At 46.1% G+C, this 18,325-nt stretch overlaps 1 protein-coding gene across 1 annotated transcript in view; it reads right to left on the reverse strand.

Moving 5' to 3' along the window:
* LOC132835108 (wings apart-like protein homolog) overlaps positions 1-12,566 on the reverse strand; it is a 208,926-nt gene extending 196,360 nt beyond the window's left edge. The window contains exons 1-2 of the mRNA XM_060854428.1: positions 12,476-12,566; positions 6,880-7,409 (exon numbers count right to left, since the gene is read on the reverse strand). Coding sequence (XP_060710411.1) covers positions 6,880-7,387 — 508 coding nt within the window. The 5' untranslated portion in view covers positions 7,388-7,409; positions 12,476-12,566. The remainder of the gene's footprint in view (positions 1-6,879; positions 7,410-12,475) is intronic.
* Positions 12,567-18,325: the final 5,759 nt, after the last annotated feature.

Raw genomic sequence — 18,325 nt, forward strand, 5'->3', positions numbered from 1 at the left:
ATAGAACTTACAATTAATCATTAGCTTTACAATGACAAAAAATTTATTTAATCAGTCCTCACATTTCTACCGTTTCAAAGTAAAGAACCTTCAATCTTCTCAGCACCCTTCCCAAGACATCAATTTTTCTTTGAACACTGGTGAAAGGAATGTTTGCTACTCAGGACTATCAGGCCAATCATTGCCTGGAGTTAGCATTGCATCTAGTCATACCTGATGCAGAAGCTGCCACACAATATTTTGTAAGTTTCAAATGCAGAGCACACCTGCTTTCACTCCCAGGTTCCCAACTATCCTTCAAATAATTCCATTCCTGCAAAGCACTTATAAACCTGTCAATGTACAGTTTTCTCACATTCCTGATTTCATTAAATAAAATAAAACCATCCATGCCTTACACCCGGCCTGTAGAACTTTTCATAAAACAGCACTGGAGCAGTTTTGATGAACAGTCAAATGTGATCGCTAAGTCAGTTACACATAACAATCAAGCACCAATAGTCCATTCACAAGGCAATTTAAAATCATCCCCTCAGTCCAATTTCAAATCCACACACCTTTCTCACCAAAATGTTTTAAATTCCTGGTCATACAGAGAAACGTAGAAAATAGGAACAAGAGTAGGCCATTCCGGCCACTAAGTCCACTCTGGTATTAAATATGATCATGCTGATCCTCTATCCCAAAACCATAATCCTGCTTTCTATCCCCATATTCCTTGACAAGTTTAGCTTCTCAAAATCCATTTTATCCCAAAATATATTTATTTATCAGCCTGGCTTCCACAGCCCTCCGCTGTAGAGAATTCTACAGGTTCACGATCCCTGGAGTGAAGTGATTTCTCCCATTTCAATCTCAAATGACTGACTGTGCATACCAAGACCGTGATCCCTTGTTCTGAACCAACTGGCCTTCTGAACCAACTGGCCTGGGGAACTGTCAGTTTATCCAGCCTTGACAGAATTTTATATTTCTCAATGAGATCCCCACTCACACTTCTAAACTCCAGTGAATAGGAGATAATTATTACCACAGATGCTAGAGGGTCAGAGTACATAGTCTGGCGGTGGAAAAAGCACAGCAGGTCAGGCAGCATTTGAAGAGTAGCAGAGTCAATGTTTTGGGCAGGACCCTTCATCCTGATATTCTGCCACTGTTTTCCTTACCAAAATGGACAACTTATCATCTATATAATGCTGCATCAGCCACATATTTTCCCACTCATTCAGCTAAATCACATAAAAGTCTATTAATGTCCTCATCACCACTCTCCCACAGTTTTGAGTAACCAGCAAACTTGTAAATATTACATTTGATGCCCTCATTCAAATAGCTTATGTATAATGTGAAGAGCTTTCTAGTAAGGCATGTAAAAATAGCAATATTACTGATTTCAACGACTCCAATATTAATTGAGATAATCATTGTATAAAGAGTTTAGAGGGGGGCAGATTTCTCGAAATGTATATTGAAGAGCTCTTAATGTAATTTCTGACAGATTGAGCAGGAAGGTTATATTGAAGCCACCCAGAACTTTGGTTAAGCCACAGCAGAAGCACTGTGTGACGCTCCTGTCATCACACTGTAGGAAGGATGGGATTACATAGGATCAGGGTGGGGAGGAAATCCAACAGAATGTTGTCTGGGATGGAGTGCTTTTGCTATGAAGACAGGATGGATAAGCTTGGTTGTTTTCTTTGCAGCAGAGAAGGTTGAGGGCGAACTTGAAGATGTGTAATATTATGACAGACAGGGTCAGGGTGTTCATGTAGCTGTGCCTCTTAGTCAAGAACAAGGGGTCACATTTTAAAATTAAAGACAGAGGTCGAGAGGAAAATGTTATCACCCAAAGGGTGGCAAGGGTAAGGAATGCACTGCCCAGGAGGGTGGTTGAGCCTGATAAACACGCAATACTTGACAAAGTTTTTGTCAAAGAGCTTTGACGAAGGGTCAATTAGACTCGAAACGTCAGCTCTTTTCTCTCCTTACAGATGCTGCCAGACCTGCATTTTCCAGCACACTCTCTTTTGGTTTCGCAATCCTTGATTTGCTCATCTATTTCACTACATATATCTTCAAAATATTCAAATAGGTTTGTCAAGCATTATGGCCCTTTCATAAAACCATCCTTACTACGACTGATATCAGGCTAACCAGACTAATGCCCAGTCTCCTTCCTCCCACCCTTTTTGTTTTAAAAAAAGTTTACATTTACCACCCTCCAACCTGATGGGATGCTAAAATCTACAGAATTTTGAAATGATAAATGAACACATCCTCTATTATCATCACTACCTCTTTAGAACTCTGCTTTCAGCCCCATTAGATTTCTTCAGTTCTAAACACTTCTTTAAACTAACACTCCAGGTTCTCACAACTCTTCCTTTGGTCAGTGGTTGTCCATCAATTCCTCAAGGCTGTCCAAATAAACAGCACCATACAAAGCCCTACAGTCTTCTAAGATTCAGACTGTCAAAATCAACTGAATACTGTACTTCAGGGGTTATGTTATAAAGGAGAAATTATACAAATGAGTCCTGTTTTCTCAAGAAGTTAGATGGTTAAGGACCATTTGCTCAAGGTCTTCAGGAAAAGACATGGCAGATAAACTATTTGCACTGCTTGGGGATTTTAAAACTAGGGGGAATGGTCTCACAATTCGGGCCAATCGGGAAAAATGTTAGGAAGCACTTCTATACTCAAAGGGCAACAGATGTTTGAAATTCTTTTCAACAAATGACAATGGATGCTGGAACAGTTGTTAACTTAAACAGTTTTGTTAAGCAGAGGTGTTAAGGGATGTGGGCCAAAGGCAAGAGGAGGAGTATGGCCATATATCAGCCATGATCATTAATGGGGGAACAGGCTTGAGGATCTGAATGGCCTATTCCTGTTTCTGAGCTCTAACTCTCAATTTTGAGAAGTAAGGTTCTTGCAGATATAATCTGATATTTTCAAAATTCTGTGTTGAATTCTGAAATTGCAATGACAGAAATCTATTTGCATCAATTACAGGCAGGATCAATTACAGTCTCCTTAACAAGCAATAGGAAACTCCAACAAGACAGTGACCACCACAAAAAACATGTGGTGTCTGAAAGTACCAGCTCAAAGTAAGAAGGCCAGCAAAATTACAGCTTACTGAAGATCACACAACTTGACCAATGAACCAATGACACTGGGAGAGAAGGAGGGTCACTAAACTCAAAACATTAACTGTTTTATTTCCACAGATACTATCAGACCTGTTGAGTTTTTTCAGCAGTTTCTAACTTTTCTTTAAAACTTATTTGGTGTACTTGCAGGACAGAGGTTAGTTAAAAAATTGCCTAATATAGAGTCTTCTACTGAAGGAGGACCCATATGCAGTCTTACGCATTTGACAAGAACCAAATCAGACAAGTTGTATAATAACCATCGCTGGTCAACTGAACTTTATCATAAACAGATTCCACTGAAATAGCACTTAACCATAGCCACAACAGATGAACAAAATGCTGCATTCTCAAAATCTATGAACGCATAAAGATTTGAAATTGTAAACCATCACAACACAGACTCAAGGTGGATTGATTATTTCACCAAGGACAGCACCCATATATGAATGGAATAACTATCTGACAGGCAGGCATACCTAACTCATGAACAGAAATCAAATTCTTGATTCCTTTAAAACATTGACTTGTAACGAAGTTACGGAACCAGTTAAGAATAATAACTGCAAAGCATCTGACGGGAGGCAATGACCTAATGACATGGTTGCTGGACTAGTAATCAAAAACCCAGGCCCTGCTCTGGGAACATGGAGTCAAATCCTACCACTGAAATAGTGAAATTGGAATTCAACACAAATCTGGAATGAAATATCTAATGATGACACCACTGTCATTCATCTTCAAAACCTGTTGTTTCATGCATCCTTTAGAGGAGGAATAGTTAACTGGTCTGACCTAAATGTGACACCACAATGCACTGGATTCTCAATTGCCCTCCGAAATAGCTTAGCAAGCCACTTAGCTAAAATGTCTCAAAAACAAAATTTTACACACCACATGGCATCAACTAAGGCACCACAAACAACAGCAATGCCCCAGAATCATCAATCCTGGCTATGCCCTGAACCACAAGCAGGACAAACCCAGCAGAGGTGGTAAGTGGTATTTAGTCAAGTAGAAGCTACCCTGGAGTCCTCAACATTGACATCAGACCACCATGGCCTCAGATTAAAGATAGGTAAGTCTCTGACTGACTATCCACTTCCTCACCTCCATATTAAAGATCACCAAGAGCAAGCATGGAGGATGCCATGGGCACAAAACATCCTCTGGATTGGGAACTTCAATCTCCATCACCAAGAGTGGCTCAACAACAACAGATTGTGGCATCCCCAAAGCAAGTAACTGCAGGACTGGGTCTACAGCAAATAGCAAGATAATCAAAAGAGAAAAACAGTTACCACATCCTTAATCTGCCTGCTGCAGACATATCTATATGACAACATTAATACTAATGACCACAGTACAACCAATTTGGCAAAAGAGGTCCTGCCGGAAAGTCCCACATAGTGCCACACAACTGCATGGAGTGTATGACTGCTAAATGGGATAGATTTTGCCCAGATCTAATAACTCAAGACTGGTATCCACAAGGCACTGTTGGCCACCAACTGATTGACAGCAAGTGTGCAACCTCAAGGCCTGGTATAAGCCACACTGTATAATCACTATCAAGCTAAGAAATCAACTCTGATTCAATGAAGAAATGATGGCGAGCACGCCAGAAGCAGCACCACAGGTTATAAAACAGGATTACCACACCAACCTGAATCAGAAAGTGATAGACAGGAATAATCAATTCCATAACCAACTTCAGATTACTCCAATCTAATTTGGCAGTTCTGATACATCTAGTTATGGATGGTGACGGCAATTAAACGACTTACTGGAGGACTCAGCTCCCCAAGTATCCCCATCCACAATGCTTGGGAAGCACAGAACATCACTGCAAAAGATGAGTTTGAAGCACTTGTAGCAATCTTCAATCAGAAGTACTGAATGAATGATCCACCTCAGTTTCCTTCAGCAGCCCCGCAGTACATACAAACTTGATATCAAGAAATGGTTGGAGGAATGGAGGCTGAAATGTCTATGGACCTTAACAACATTCCAACAACAGCACTGATCCCCGGTCAGAAAATGGACAAGAGGTGGATTCCACAGGTATGCGGAGTCACTACACTTGATATGAAGGCCAAACTTGATTGCGTGGCATTCAGTAGCCCTGGCGAAACTACAATCAATAGTAACATCAGGGAGGCAATGATCTAGACTTATCGCTCAGCTATTAATTCAGAAACTCAGCTAATGTTCTGGGACCCAGGTTCGAATGCTACCAGATGATGGAATTTGAACTAAATCAATGAAAACTTCAATTAAGAATCTACTGATGACCATGAAATCATTGTCGATTGTCAGAAAAACCCATCTGGTTTATTAATTTCCTTCAATGAAGGAAATCTGCCATCTTCACCCACAGCAATGTTTTACATTCAATTGGCCTGTGAAACTGCCGAGCAAGCCAGTTATACCAATTGCTACAAAGTATTGAAGAAATGAAACCAGACAGATCACCTGGTATAGACCTAGGCACCAGAAAAGACAATGGCAAAAACAGCCACGCAAAGTCCTACTTCCTAATATCTGGGGGCTATTGGCAAACTTGGAAGAGCGGTCTCACAGACTAGTGAAGCAACAGCCTGACATTGAACAGGATGATTCCGTGAATATGACCATGACCCAGACACCATCACCATCTCTGCAAGTCCTGTCCCACCAGATGTGGCGACAGTGGTACACAGTTGGGAAGGAGTCCCCTGTGACTCAATATTGACACCATGAAACTTATGGCTTCAGGTCAAACATGAGTACGAAGACCTCATGCTGATTATGTAACATTCTCCCTTAGCTAATAAATCAGTACTCAGTGTAAAACACAACTTGGAGAAAGCAACAAGGGCACAAATTATATTTTGGGTGGGGAATTTCAATGTCCACCACCAAAAGGTGGCATGGCAGCAGCAGCACTATTAATCGAGCTGGTCAGGTCCTAAACAACAGAGCTGCTAGTCTGAGGGACCCATCAAGAGGAAGAAACGCTTGACCTCATCCATACCAACCTGCCAGCTGCAGATGCATCTGTCCATGACAGCATTGGTAACAGTGAGCACTGCACAGTCCTTGCCTTATAAAATTAACACTTGATCCACTGCCACTTGTTGAAGATAATTCTAAATATCGACCACCCGGTGTGTAGAAGTGCTTCCTAACATCTCTTCTAAATTGTCTGGCACTAATTTTGAGACCATGACCCATGGCTTTATAATCTCCGAAGAAATAGTTTATCTTTATCTACCCTGTTAATATCTTGAAGACTTAGATCAGATCATCCCTAAAGCAGCCTACTTGTTTGTGAATTTTGTTTGTAACATACACCATCCACAAGGTGCACTGCAGTAACCCAAAGCATCTCCAAAGGCAACTTCCAAACCTGCCAACAATTCTATCAGCAGGACAAGAGGTGCAGGTTCATGGTAACACAACAACCTGGGACTCCATCCAACATATCCACAATCCTGACTTGGAAATACATCACTGTTCCTTCAGTGCCACTAGGTAGAAATCCAAGAGATTTGTTCCTAACATGGAGGGTGTACCTGCACCCACCACCCTCAGACTGAACTAGCTCACTCCCAATTCTGCCACCAAGACCAAACAAGATTGAAAGACCTCCTTTTTCATTCAGGCCAGTTTTAATATTGTGTGCAATTGTAACACATTCTATTTATTGAGTAGAAAGAGGTGAAACAGAAAACAGACTCACCCAGATAGTTCAAGTTGCTGTCAGATTCTGGTATTTCCTCTGGGAACACTGAAGACAAGGCCACAGCACTGCATGCACCTTTTTCATGCAGAACATCACCCAATGGTGCCAACTTGCTGCACATAATTGCATCCCTGCCGACAGGTCGATTAACCACACTGTTAACCTCAAGCAGTGAAGCTGCATTGTCCCCATCCCCCAGTTTCAAAGGCTCTGTTGACGGAGGCCCTTTGTTCGAAATTGGATTTCGGGATGACACAGGGAGAGAGTCATCGTCACTGTCGAACCCAAAAGGATCTTCCAACGGTTCATCTTCTAGCTTCTGCCGTTTGGGCTGTTCCATTGGCTCTGGTTTGAGGTTGGGTCTCTTCTGGCTCAGCTGAGCCTTGAAAGTGCTTTCCCCCCATTTGGTGCTTATTTTTGCTCGCTTACCAGAAAACACTTCATCAAACTTAGAGTTGCTCGCACTTCCTTTCTTACTGTAGGTTTTCCCATATCTTGATGTCATGTTGACACCTCTTTCATATTCCCTGCCAATACAAAATTCAAACAAGTTTTTAAAATTACATACAGCTAGATCTTCCATTCTAATTTTATGTCATTTAAGTAGTACAACAATTTGACTTTACAGGTTCAGAAAGTCCTATTTTTGGGCTAGACCCAAGTGAATGCCTGGGCCTACAGTGTATTGCGCATTTCCGCATCAACAAATCTCAACACATCACCTGCATGGAATTGCCAACAATTCAATACTCTGAGTAAAACATGTAGCCTACACTAATCACAAAGAGTGGAAATCTGGAACATTTTCAGAACAATAGCTCAGAACCTCTGAAGCTAAATTGATGTTTTTTGGTCATAATATCAAAGAATTGGACAGATCAAGATACCAATTAGCCATAGTTTTACAAAATAACAAGCTCAAAATGCTGAGCAGCCTGCATCTATTCCTATTCTCATCTCTATAAGCATTCCAAAAGGTTATTCCATTCTAGTCTGTGCAGCCAGAGTTTGAGAGCTCAGCTACAAATCAGACAAAAACATCAAGACATTTAGAGGTTTAAGAAAGAATCCTGGCTATTATGAACATAAGTAATGTCTACAATTTGTTGAGATGAAGCTGACCCAAAAGCTTGACAAATTCAGTTAACACTCACGCTGAAGAACATGTTCAAATGTACAAAATTAAAAAGCACAAAACCAGGTTATAGTCCAACAGGTTTATTTGGAAGCACTAGCTTTCGGAGCGCTACTCCTTCATCAGGTGGTTGTGGAGTATAAGATTGGATGACAAAATTTATAGCAAAAGTTTACAGTGTGATGTAACTGAAATCATATATTAAAAAAGACCTGGATTGCTTCTTAAGTCTCTCATCGTTAGGAATGTCCATGTTGGTTTCAGTTCTTTCATATGTAAATCACAAAACTTTTTTTTAAAAGTTACAAAAACAATTTGAAATTTAACAATTGGTATCACGTTGGCCCAGACACTGCATATGAAGAACTGAAACCAAGTTTCAGTTACACCACACTGCAAATTTTTGCTATAAATTGTGTTACAATTGAGCCCTCCATTATCACCTGATGAAGGAGCGTCGCTCCAAAAGCTAGTGCTTCCAATTAAATTGGTTGAACTATAACCTGGTATTGAGATTTTTAATTTTGTACACCCCAGTCCAATAACAGCATCTCCAAATCATTGAAATGTAGGTAGTATTACATATGAACACAGCACCAAGGAGCTGTTTCTACACAGCAATGACAGCATCAGACTCATGTGACAAACTTTAAATTTTTTTAAAGTCTGAATCTTAGCTGTTAAAAACAGAATTTCAAGTAGTTTTTTTCACCCTTAGTACCATTTTACTAATCAGTGGATTCCCACTGTAAGCATTAAAAAACAACATGGTGAGAGCTCATTCAACAAAATGATCAATACCCACCAAACATTTTACCAGGTTTGTTTAACAGACTTCCATAATAACCTCTAATGTAATTTAGTAGTGGAGAAAAAAAGAACTTGGAGCAGCACCTTGCAAATAGCTTATGGGTTCTATCTAAACATAGCATATTCCGCAGGCAAGATAATTGAAGTCACCCCAGCTACCTAGACTGCTGGTTTCCAATGCAGAGTGACAACATTGGCATGTGGTCAATTCCTGCACTGATTGAGGTTACCATGAAGGCATCTCCTGCTCAACCATGCCTAAGGCGCGGTGGCTGCACCAACAGTTCACTCTGAGAAAAATATCCTCTGGGACTATGATGACTTTACCTTTTTGACTGAACTTCATCGGAGAGATGTCGCAAAAGCAAAATAGCCACAAAAATTCCACCATCCAAAGATAGTGCAGATATAAAATCCAACATAAAATCATGTTACATGTACCATTTAACAGGAAAAAACTGCAGCTGAATTAGGCCAGCTAGCCCCTCGAGTCCATTCTGTCACATAATTAGATTGCGGATGACCTGCACCTTAACTCCATTTACTCACCTACAAAATGCTCCCTTGATACCTTTTAAACAAAAATTTAGCCACGTCAATCCTGACATTTTCAAGTGACCAACAGTCTTTCAGGGAAGCAGTTTCCAGACCTCCAAAATGCTTCTTCATTTTACGTCAAAACAGACTGGCTCTAAGTAAAATTTCTCCAAAGGAGAATCACATAATCAGACTAACAAGTTGAGAAAGTTTGTAGCTCAGGTTGAGGTTCTGGACATAGGTTTGCTCGCTGGGCCGGAATGAAAACGAACATTCTAACTCATCACGCAAACCTACATCCAGAATAATACAACTCATGAGGATGCTCCAGAACAGCTTCCATACCAACTGACAGTTTGAGGGAGGCATCGCATGGCCTGCTTAACTTAGCACCATTAACACAAAGATTTAAAATGAAACATTTATCACCAGACAGAATTTGCAAATAGAATTCTCCCAAAATCACAGGCCAGAAGACAAAAGTGCAGCACTACCTCCTAAATACTTGAAAAAAATCATTACTCGTTTTGATGCCAAATTCCCAACATTTTCTCAGTTTTCGTATGAAAAGATCTGTGCTGGAGTATGGCTTGAAATTCAAGTTCCTTGAACATTCAAAAGGTTTTGCTGATTTCTGAGGAATGTTCCGAAGAGCCCAGCCAGCACTGTACAATTGTATTAAATGCAGATTACAATTTCAATCGACAAATTTGACAGGACAGTAGCCATCTGTAAGCTGTTCAAGGTAACAAAGGTAAGCTTACTCATGAGTTTGGTTTTCAACAATATTCAGCACTGGCCATTAGAATGAACCTGCTCAGCATAATTGTATTTATTAATTACTGTAAATTAAATAGTTTACTAAAAGTAAAAGCCCTGGCTTAAGATCAGGTCACTGTTCACTTTAATAGCAGGTAGAAACTGACCCCACCATTAATGATGAGAAGGGCACAATTGACAGCAACCGGAATGGACACAGAATAGACACAGAATAATAGCCTGGCAGCACCAGGAATAATATTACAAACACAGGAAACTCAAACAGTAGCTCAATCAACCTATAAAGACTGCTCTAACTTTTGGTATGATCTGTGGCAACTTTGCCTCCCCATCCCTCAGACCCCAATCTCATGTTCATCCACCCCTCCTAATCACATTTCTTCCTCTCTCCCTCCATTACACTGTCCCACACCCCAACATCTTCATCATCTTCCTCACTCATTTCCCTGTCTGTCCCACTATCCCCCTCAAATCCCTCTTCCTCCCAGTGCCTCTTCCACTCCTCAGCCTTGCTCACTCCTTCCAGAATCACTCCCCTCATCCCACCACTGTCAGTCACCTTCCAACTCACTCTCCCTCAACTGCTCTAATACTTCTCCCTCACTCTGTCTCAGTCCTCTCACTTCCTCTCCACCCCAAATCACTCACCCATCCATCCCTTACTTTGCCTTGCCACCTCCCTTCCAGACCCACCCTCTGTCTCATTACCCCCACCTTTCCCTACCCCATCTCACCCCTGTCTGGACCAGGCTCTCTCCCCCTACAAACACCCAATTCCCTCCCCGTTTCCACCTCGTGCTCAGTGTCTCCCATTTCTCGCTCCGGGCCTGACTCTCTTACTCTTTCAGGCCAAGCTCTCTAATCTCTGACCCTCTTTCGCAATGCTTCCACCGCACTCCCCCATGGGGAATCTCTCTCACCACCTTCCTGTCTCTCTCTCTCTCAATGCTGTCCTCACTCCCTGGTTCCCTCCCCCATTCCCTCAGCAACCTCTGTCTCTCACCCCCTCCAACCCTCTCTCTCTCCGCACTCCAGTCCCTGATCCCTCTCCCCCTCCCTATGTTCTGTTTCCCACCTCTCTCCGGTCTCCCTCTCTCCCCCCCCCCCCCCCACCCACCCACCCACTCTCACCCCCTCCCCCTCTCTCTCCTCCATCCAGTCCCTGATCTCTTGCCCATGTTTTGTCTCTCACCTCCCTCCTGTCTCCCTCTCTGGTCTATCTCCCTCTCATCGTCCCTCCCTCTCTTGCTCCAGTTTCTCTCTCTCTCCTCACCCTCCTCCTCCTCCTCCCCCCCTCCCCCTCTCTCGCGCTCTCTCCCTCTCCCTCCGGTTTCCCTCTCTCCTCACCCCCTCCCTCTCTCTCTGATCCCTCCCCCTCCCCGTGCCCCCTCTCTCCGGTCTCCCTCTCTAGTCTATCAGTCTCTGGTCTCTCTCTCTCTCCGGTTTCTATCTCTCTCCAGTCCCTGATTCCCTCCCTCCCTCACTCTCACTCCCTCCCCCATACCCACTCTCTTCTTCTCTCTGGTCCCCCTCTCTCTCTCACTCTCCCTCTGATCCCCCTCCCCTGTGCCTCACCCCCCTCCCTCCCCCCTCTCCCTCCCTCACCCCCCCTCTCCCCGTGCCCCCTCCCTCTGATCCCCCTCTCCCCGTGCCCCCTCCCTCACCCCCCTCCCCGTGCCCCCCTCCCTCACCCCCTCCCCGTGCCCCCTCCCTCTGATCCCCCTCTCCCCGTGCCCCCTCCCTCACCCCCCTCCCCGTGCCCCCTCCCTCACCCCTCCCCGTGCCCCCTCCCTCACCCCCTCTCCCCGTGCCCCCTCTCCCTCACCCCGTCCCCCCTCCCCCTGCCCCCTCTCCCCCCCCCCACCCCGTGCCCCCTCCCCCCGTGCCCCCTCTCCCGTGCCCCCCTCTCCCCGTGCCCCCTCTCCCTCACCCCGTGCCCCTCCCTCACCCCCTCTCCCCGTGCCCCCTCCCCGTGCCCCCTCCCTCACCCCGTGCCCCCTCCCTCACCCCCTCCCTCTCCCGTGTGCCCCCTCCCCGTGCCCCCTCCCCTCACCCCGTGCCCCCTCCCTCACCCCCTCTCCCCGTGCCCCCTCCCCGTGCCCCCTCCCTCACCCCGTGCCCCCTGCCTCACCCCCTCTCCCCGTGCCCCCTCCCCCTCTCCCCGTGCCCCCTCCCCCTCCCCCCGGGCCCCCTCCCCCTCACCCCCTCTCCCCGTGCCCCCTCCCTCCCCCCTCTCCCCGTGCCCCCTCCCTCTCCCCGTGCCCCCTCCCTCTGATCCCCCTCCCCCGTGCCCCCTCCCTCCTCCCCCTCTCCCCGTGCCCCCTCCCTCACCTCTCTCCGGTCCTCCCTCTCTGGTCGGTCTCTCTCCGCCTCTCGGTCCCGCTCGCGCCTCTAACAGAAAAAACACCTCAGCGCCATAACCGCCCGGTCACCTGACCGCCCGCGCTCCAACCCGCGACGCCGTTACTGCCACCGAGACACCCAGCCCTGACACCCGCGCTCATTGGTGCGTCCGTGCGCAACTTCAGCCAATGACATAGCGTCCGCTGGGGAGCGTCGCAAAGTGCCGCACGGCGCGGCGCGCGGCCTGCTGGGAGTTGCAGTGTCAGTTCGCCGAATATGAAGCTCAAACTGAGAATAAACTGCTTTTATAAACGGCATAGAGCGCGCGGAAGGCGGGAAGTTCAAATCCTAGACAAAAGAAGGAAGCGCGGTGCGTGGTCTCTGCTGGGAAACGTAGTCCGCGCGGTGCAACGGCCAGTTCCGTTTCCGGGTCGCAGCCAATTAGAGCCGGCCCCGTGAAATGGGGACCAATCGGAAGAGCGCGCATGACACGTGACCTCTACCAGCGGCCCCCTCTGGGAGATGTAGTACTGCCGTAAAGTGATCACGTGGGGCCGCAGGGCCTCCTGGGGGATGGAGTCCTGACGGAGTTCACCTTGAACCGGATGCGGAGCTGCAGGCCGTGACCCGGAGTCACACCGCGCTCCAGCCCCTCGGGATCGGGCTGAACGGCCTCCCCGTGCTGTCAGCCTCAGGCCCGACGGTAAACTCCGCCCCCTCCCCCCCCCCCCGGGATCCGCCCTGTAGACCCCCCGCCCGGTCCTTGCACCGTCAGTGCTGGCTGTTCGGCCCAACGTGCCCATGCTGCCCTGTCTTCACAATTTAAACTTTGATCCGTGTCCCAGTTGTCCGTCTAAATGTTCCCCCACACTGTCCCAAACACCCACCACCCTTCAGCTTACACCTATACCGTCTATACCCTCACCTTACACCTATACCGTCTATACCCTCACCTTACACCTATACCGTCTATACCCTCACCTTACACCTATACCCTCACCTTACACCTATACCGTCTATACCCTCACCTTACACCTATACCGTCTATACCCTCACCTTACACCTATACCCTCACCTTACACCTATACCCTCACCTTACACCTATACCCTCTATACCCTCACCTTACACCTATACCCTCACCTTACACCTATACCCTCACCTTACACCTATACCCTCTATACCCTCACCTTACACCTATACCCTCACCTTACACCTATACCCTCACCTTACACATATACCCTCTATACCCTCACCTTACACCTATACCCTCACCTTACACCTATACCCTCTATACCCTCACCTTACACCTATACCCTCACCTAACACCTATACCCTCTATACCCTCACCTTACACCTATACCCTCTATACCCTCACCTTACACCTATACCCTCACCTTACACCTATACCCTCACCTTACACCTATACCCTCAATACCCTCACCTTACACCTACACCCTCACCTTACACCTATACCCTCACCTTACACCTATACCCTCACCTTACACCTATACCCTCACCTTACACCTATACCCTCTATACCCTCACCTTACACCTACACCCTCACCTTAAACCTATACCCTCACCTTACACCTATACCCTCACCTTACACCTATACCCTCACCTTACACCTATACCCTCTATACCCTCACCTTACACCTATACCCTCACCTTACACCTATACCCTCACCTTACACCTATACCCTCACCTTACACCTATACCCTCTATACCCTCACCTTACACCTAAACCCTCACCTTACACCTATACCCTCTATACCCTCACCTTACACCTATACCCTCACCTTACACCTATACCCTCTATACCCTCACCTTACACCTATACCCTCACCTTACACCTATACCCTCACCTTACACCTATACCCTCTATACCCTCACCTTACACCTATACCCTCACCTTACACCTATACCCTCACCTTACACCTATACCCTCACCTTACACCTATACCCTCACCTTACACCTATACCCTCTATACCCTCACCGTACACCTATACCCTCACCGTACACCTATACCCTCACCGTACACCTATACCGTCTATACCCTCACCTTACACCTATACCGTCTATACCCTCACCTTACACCTATACCCTCACCTTACGCCTATACCACCTATACCCTCACCTTACACCTATACCCTCACCTTACACCTATACCCTCACCTTACACCTATACCCTCTATACCCTCACCTTACACCTATATCCTCACCTTACACCTATACCCTCTATACCCTCACCTTACACCTATACCCTCTATACCCTCACCTTACACCTATACCCTCACCTTACACCTATACCCTCTATACCCTCACCTTACACCTATACCCTCTATACCCTCACCTTACACCTATACCCTCTATACCCTCACCTTACACCTATATCCTCACCTTACACCTATACCGTCTATACCCTCACCTTACACCTATACCGTCTATACCCTCACCTTACACCTATACCCTCACCTTACACCTATACCCTCTATACCCTCACCTTACACCTATACCCTCTATACCCTCACCTTACACCTATACCCTCACCTTACACCTATACCGTCTATACCCTCACCTTACACCTATACCGTCTATACCCTCACCTTACGTCTATACCCTCACCTTACACCTATACCCTCACCTTACGTCTATACCCTCACCTTACACCTATACCCTCACCTTACACCTATACCCTCACCTTACACCTATACCCTCACCTTACACCTATACCCTCACCTTACACCTATACCACCTATACCCTCACCTTACACCTATACCCTCACCTTACACCTATACCCTCACCTTACACCTATACCCTCACCTTACACCTATACCCTCTATACCCTCACCTTACACCTATACCCTCACCTTACACCAATACCCTCTATACCCTCACCTTACACCTATACCCTCACCTTACACCTATACCCTCACCTTACACCTATACCCTCACCTTACACCTATACCCTCACCTTACACCTATACCCTCTATACCCTCACCTTACACCTGTACCCTCACCTTACACCTATACCGTCTATACCCTCACCTTACACCTATACCCTCACCTTACACCTATACCCTCACCTTACACCTATACCCTCACCTTACACCTATACCCTCACCTTACACCTATACCGTCTATACCCTCACCTTACACCTGTACCCTCACCTTACACCTATACCGTCTATACCCTCACCTTACACCTATACCCTCACCTTACACCTATACCCTCACCTTACACCTATACCGTCTATACCCTCACCTTACACCTATACCGTCTATACCCTCACCTTACACCTATACCCTCACCTTACACCTATACCCTCACCTTACACCTATACCCTCTATACCCTCACCTTACACCTATACCCTCACCTTACACCTATACCGTCTATACCCTCACCTTACACCTATACCCTCACCTTACACCTATACCCTCACCTTACACCTATACCGTCTATACCCTCACCTTACACCTATACCCTCACCTTACACCTATACCGTCTATACCCTCACCTTACACCTATACCCTCACCTTACACCTATACCCTCACCTTACACCTATACCACCTATACCCTCACCTTACACCTATACCCTCACCTTACACCTATACCCTCTATACCCTCACCTTACACCTATACCCTCACCTTACACCTATACCCTCACCTTACACCTATACCCTCACCTTACACCTATACCCTCACCTTACACCTATACCCTCTATACCCTCACCTTACACCTATACCCTCACCTTACACCAATACCCTCTATACCCTCACCTTACACCTATACCCTCACCTTACACCTATACCCTCACCTTACACCTATACCCTCACCTTACACCTATACCCTCACCTTACACCTATACCCTCTATACCCTCACCTTACACCTGTACCCTCACCTTACACCTATACCGTCTATACCCTCACCTTACACCTATACCCTCACCTTACACCTATACCCTCACCTTACACCTATACCCTCACCTTACACCTATACCCTCACCTTACACCTATACCGTCTATACCCTCACCTTACACCTGTACCCTCACCTTACACCTATACCGTCTATACCCTCACCTTACACCTATACCCTCACCTTACACCTATACCCTCACCTTACACCTATACCGTCTATACCCTCACCTTACACCTATACCGTCTATACCCTCACCTTACACCTATACCCTCACCTTACACCTATACCCTCACCTTACACCTATACCCTCTATACCCTCACCTTACACCTATACCCTCACCTTACACCTATACCGTCTATACCCTCACCTTACACCTATACCCTCACCTTACACCTATACCCTCACCTTACACCTATACCGTCTATACCCTCACCTTACACCTATACCCTCACCTTACACCTATACCCTCACCTTACACCTATACCACCTATACCCTCACCTTACACCTATACCCTCACCTTACACCTATACCCTCTATACCCTCACCTTACACCTATACCCTCACCTTACACCTATACCCTCACCTTACACCTATACCACCTATACCCTCACCTTACACCTATACCCTCACCTTACACCTATACCCTCACCTTACACCTATACCCTCACCTTACACCTATACCCTCTATACCCTCACCTTACACCTATACCCTCACCTTACACCTATACCCTCACCTTACACCTATACCCTCACCTTACACCTATACCCTCACCTTACACCTATACTCTCTATACCCGCACCTTACACCTATACCCTCACCTTACACCTATACCCTCACCTTACACCTACCCTCTATACCCTCACCTTACACCTATACCCTCTATACCCTCACCTTACACCTATACCCTCACCTTACACCTATACCCTCACCTTACACCTATACCCTCACCTTACACCTATACCGTCTATACCCTCACCTTACACCTATACCCTCACCTTACACCTATACCCTCACCTTACACCTATACCCTCACCTTACACCTATACCCTCACCTTACACCCTCACCTTACACCTATACCCTCACCTTACACCTATACCCTCACCTTACACCTATACCCTCACCTTACACCTATACCCTCTATACCCTCACCTTACACCTATACCCTCACCTTACACCTATACCCTCACCTTACACCTATACTGTCTATACCCGCACCTTACACCTATACCCTCACCTTACACCTATACCCTCACCTTACACCTATACCCTCTATACCCTCACCTTACACCTATACCGTCTATACCCTCACCTTACACCTATACCCTCACCTTACACCTATACCCTCACCTTACACCTATACCCTCACCTTACACCTATACCACCTATACCCTCACCTTACACCTATACCCTCTATACCCTCACCTTACACCTATACCCTCACCTTACACCTATACCACCTATACCCTCACCTTACACCTATACCCTCACCTTACACCTATACCCTCACCTTACACCTATACCCTCACCTTACACCTATACCCTCTATACCCTCACCTTACACCTATACCCTCACCTTACACCTATACCCTCACCTTACACCTATACCCTCACCTTACACCTATACTCTCTATACCCGCACCTTACACCTATACCCTCACCTTACACCTATACCCTCACCTTACACCTATACCCTCTATACCCTCACCTTACACCTATACCCTCTATACCCTCACCTTACACCTATACCCTCACCTTACACCTATACCCTCACCTTACACCTATACCCTCACCTTACACCTATACCGTCTATACCCTCACCTTACACCTATACCCTCACCTTACACCTATACCCTCACCTTACACCTATACCACCTATACCCTCACCTTACACCTATACCCTCACCT

This window comes from Hemiscyllium ocellatum, chromosome 43, assembly GCF_020745735.1.
Source record: "Hemiscyllium ocellatum isolate sHemOce1 chromosome 43, sHemOce1.pat.X.cur, whole genome shotgun sequence".
Lineage (NCBI taxonomy): Eukaryota > Metazoa > Chordata > Chondrichthyes > Orectolobiformes > Hemiscylliidae > Hemiscyllium > Hemiscyllium ocellatum.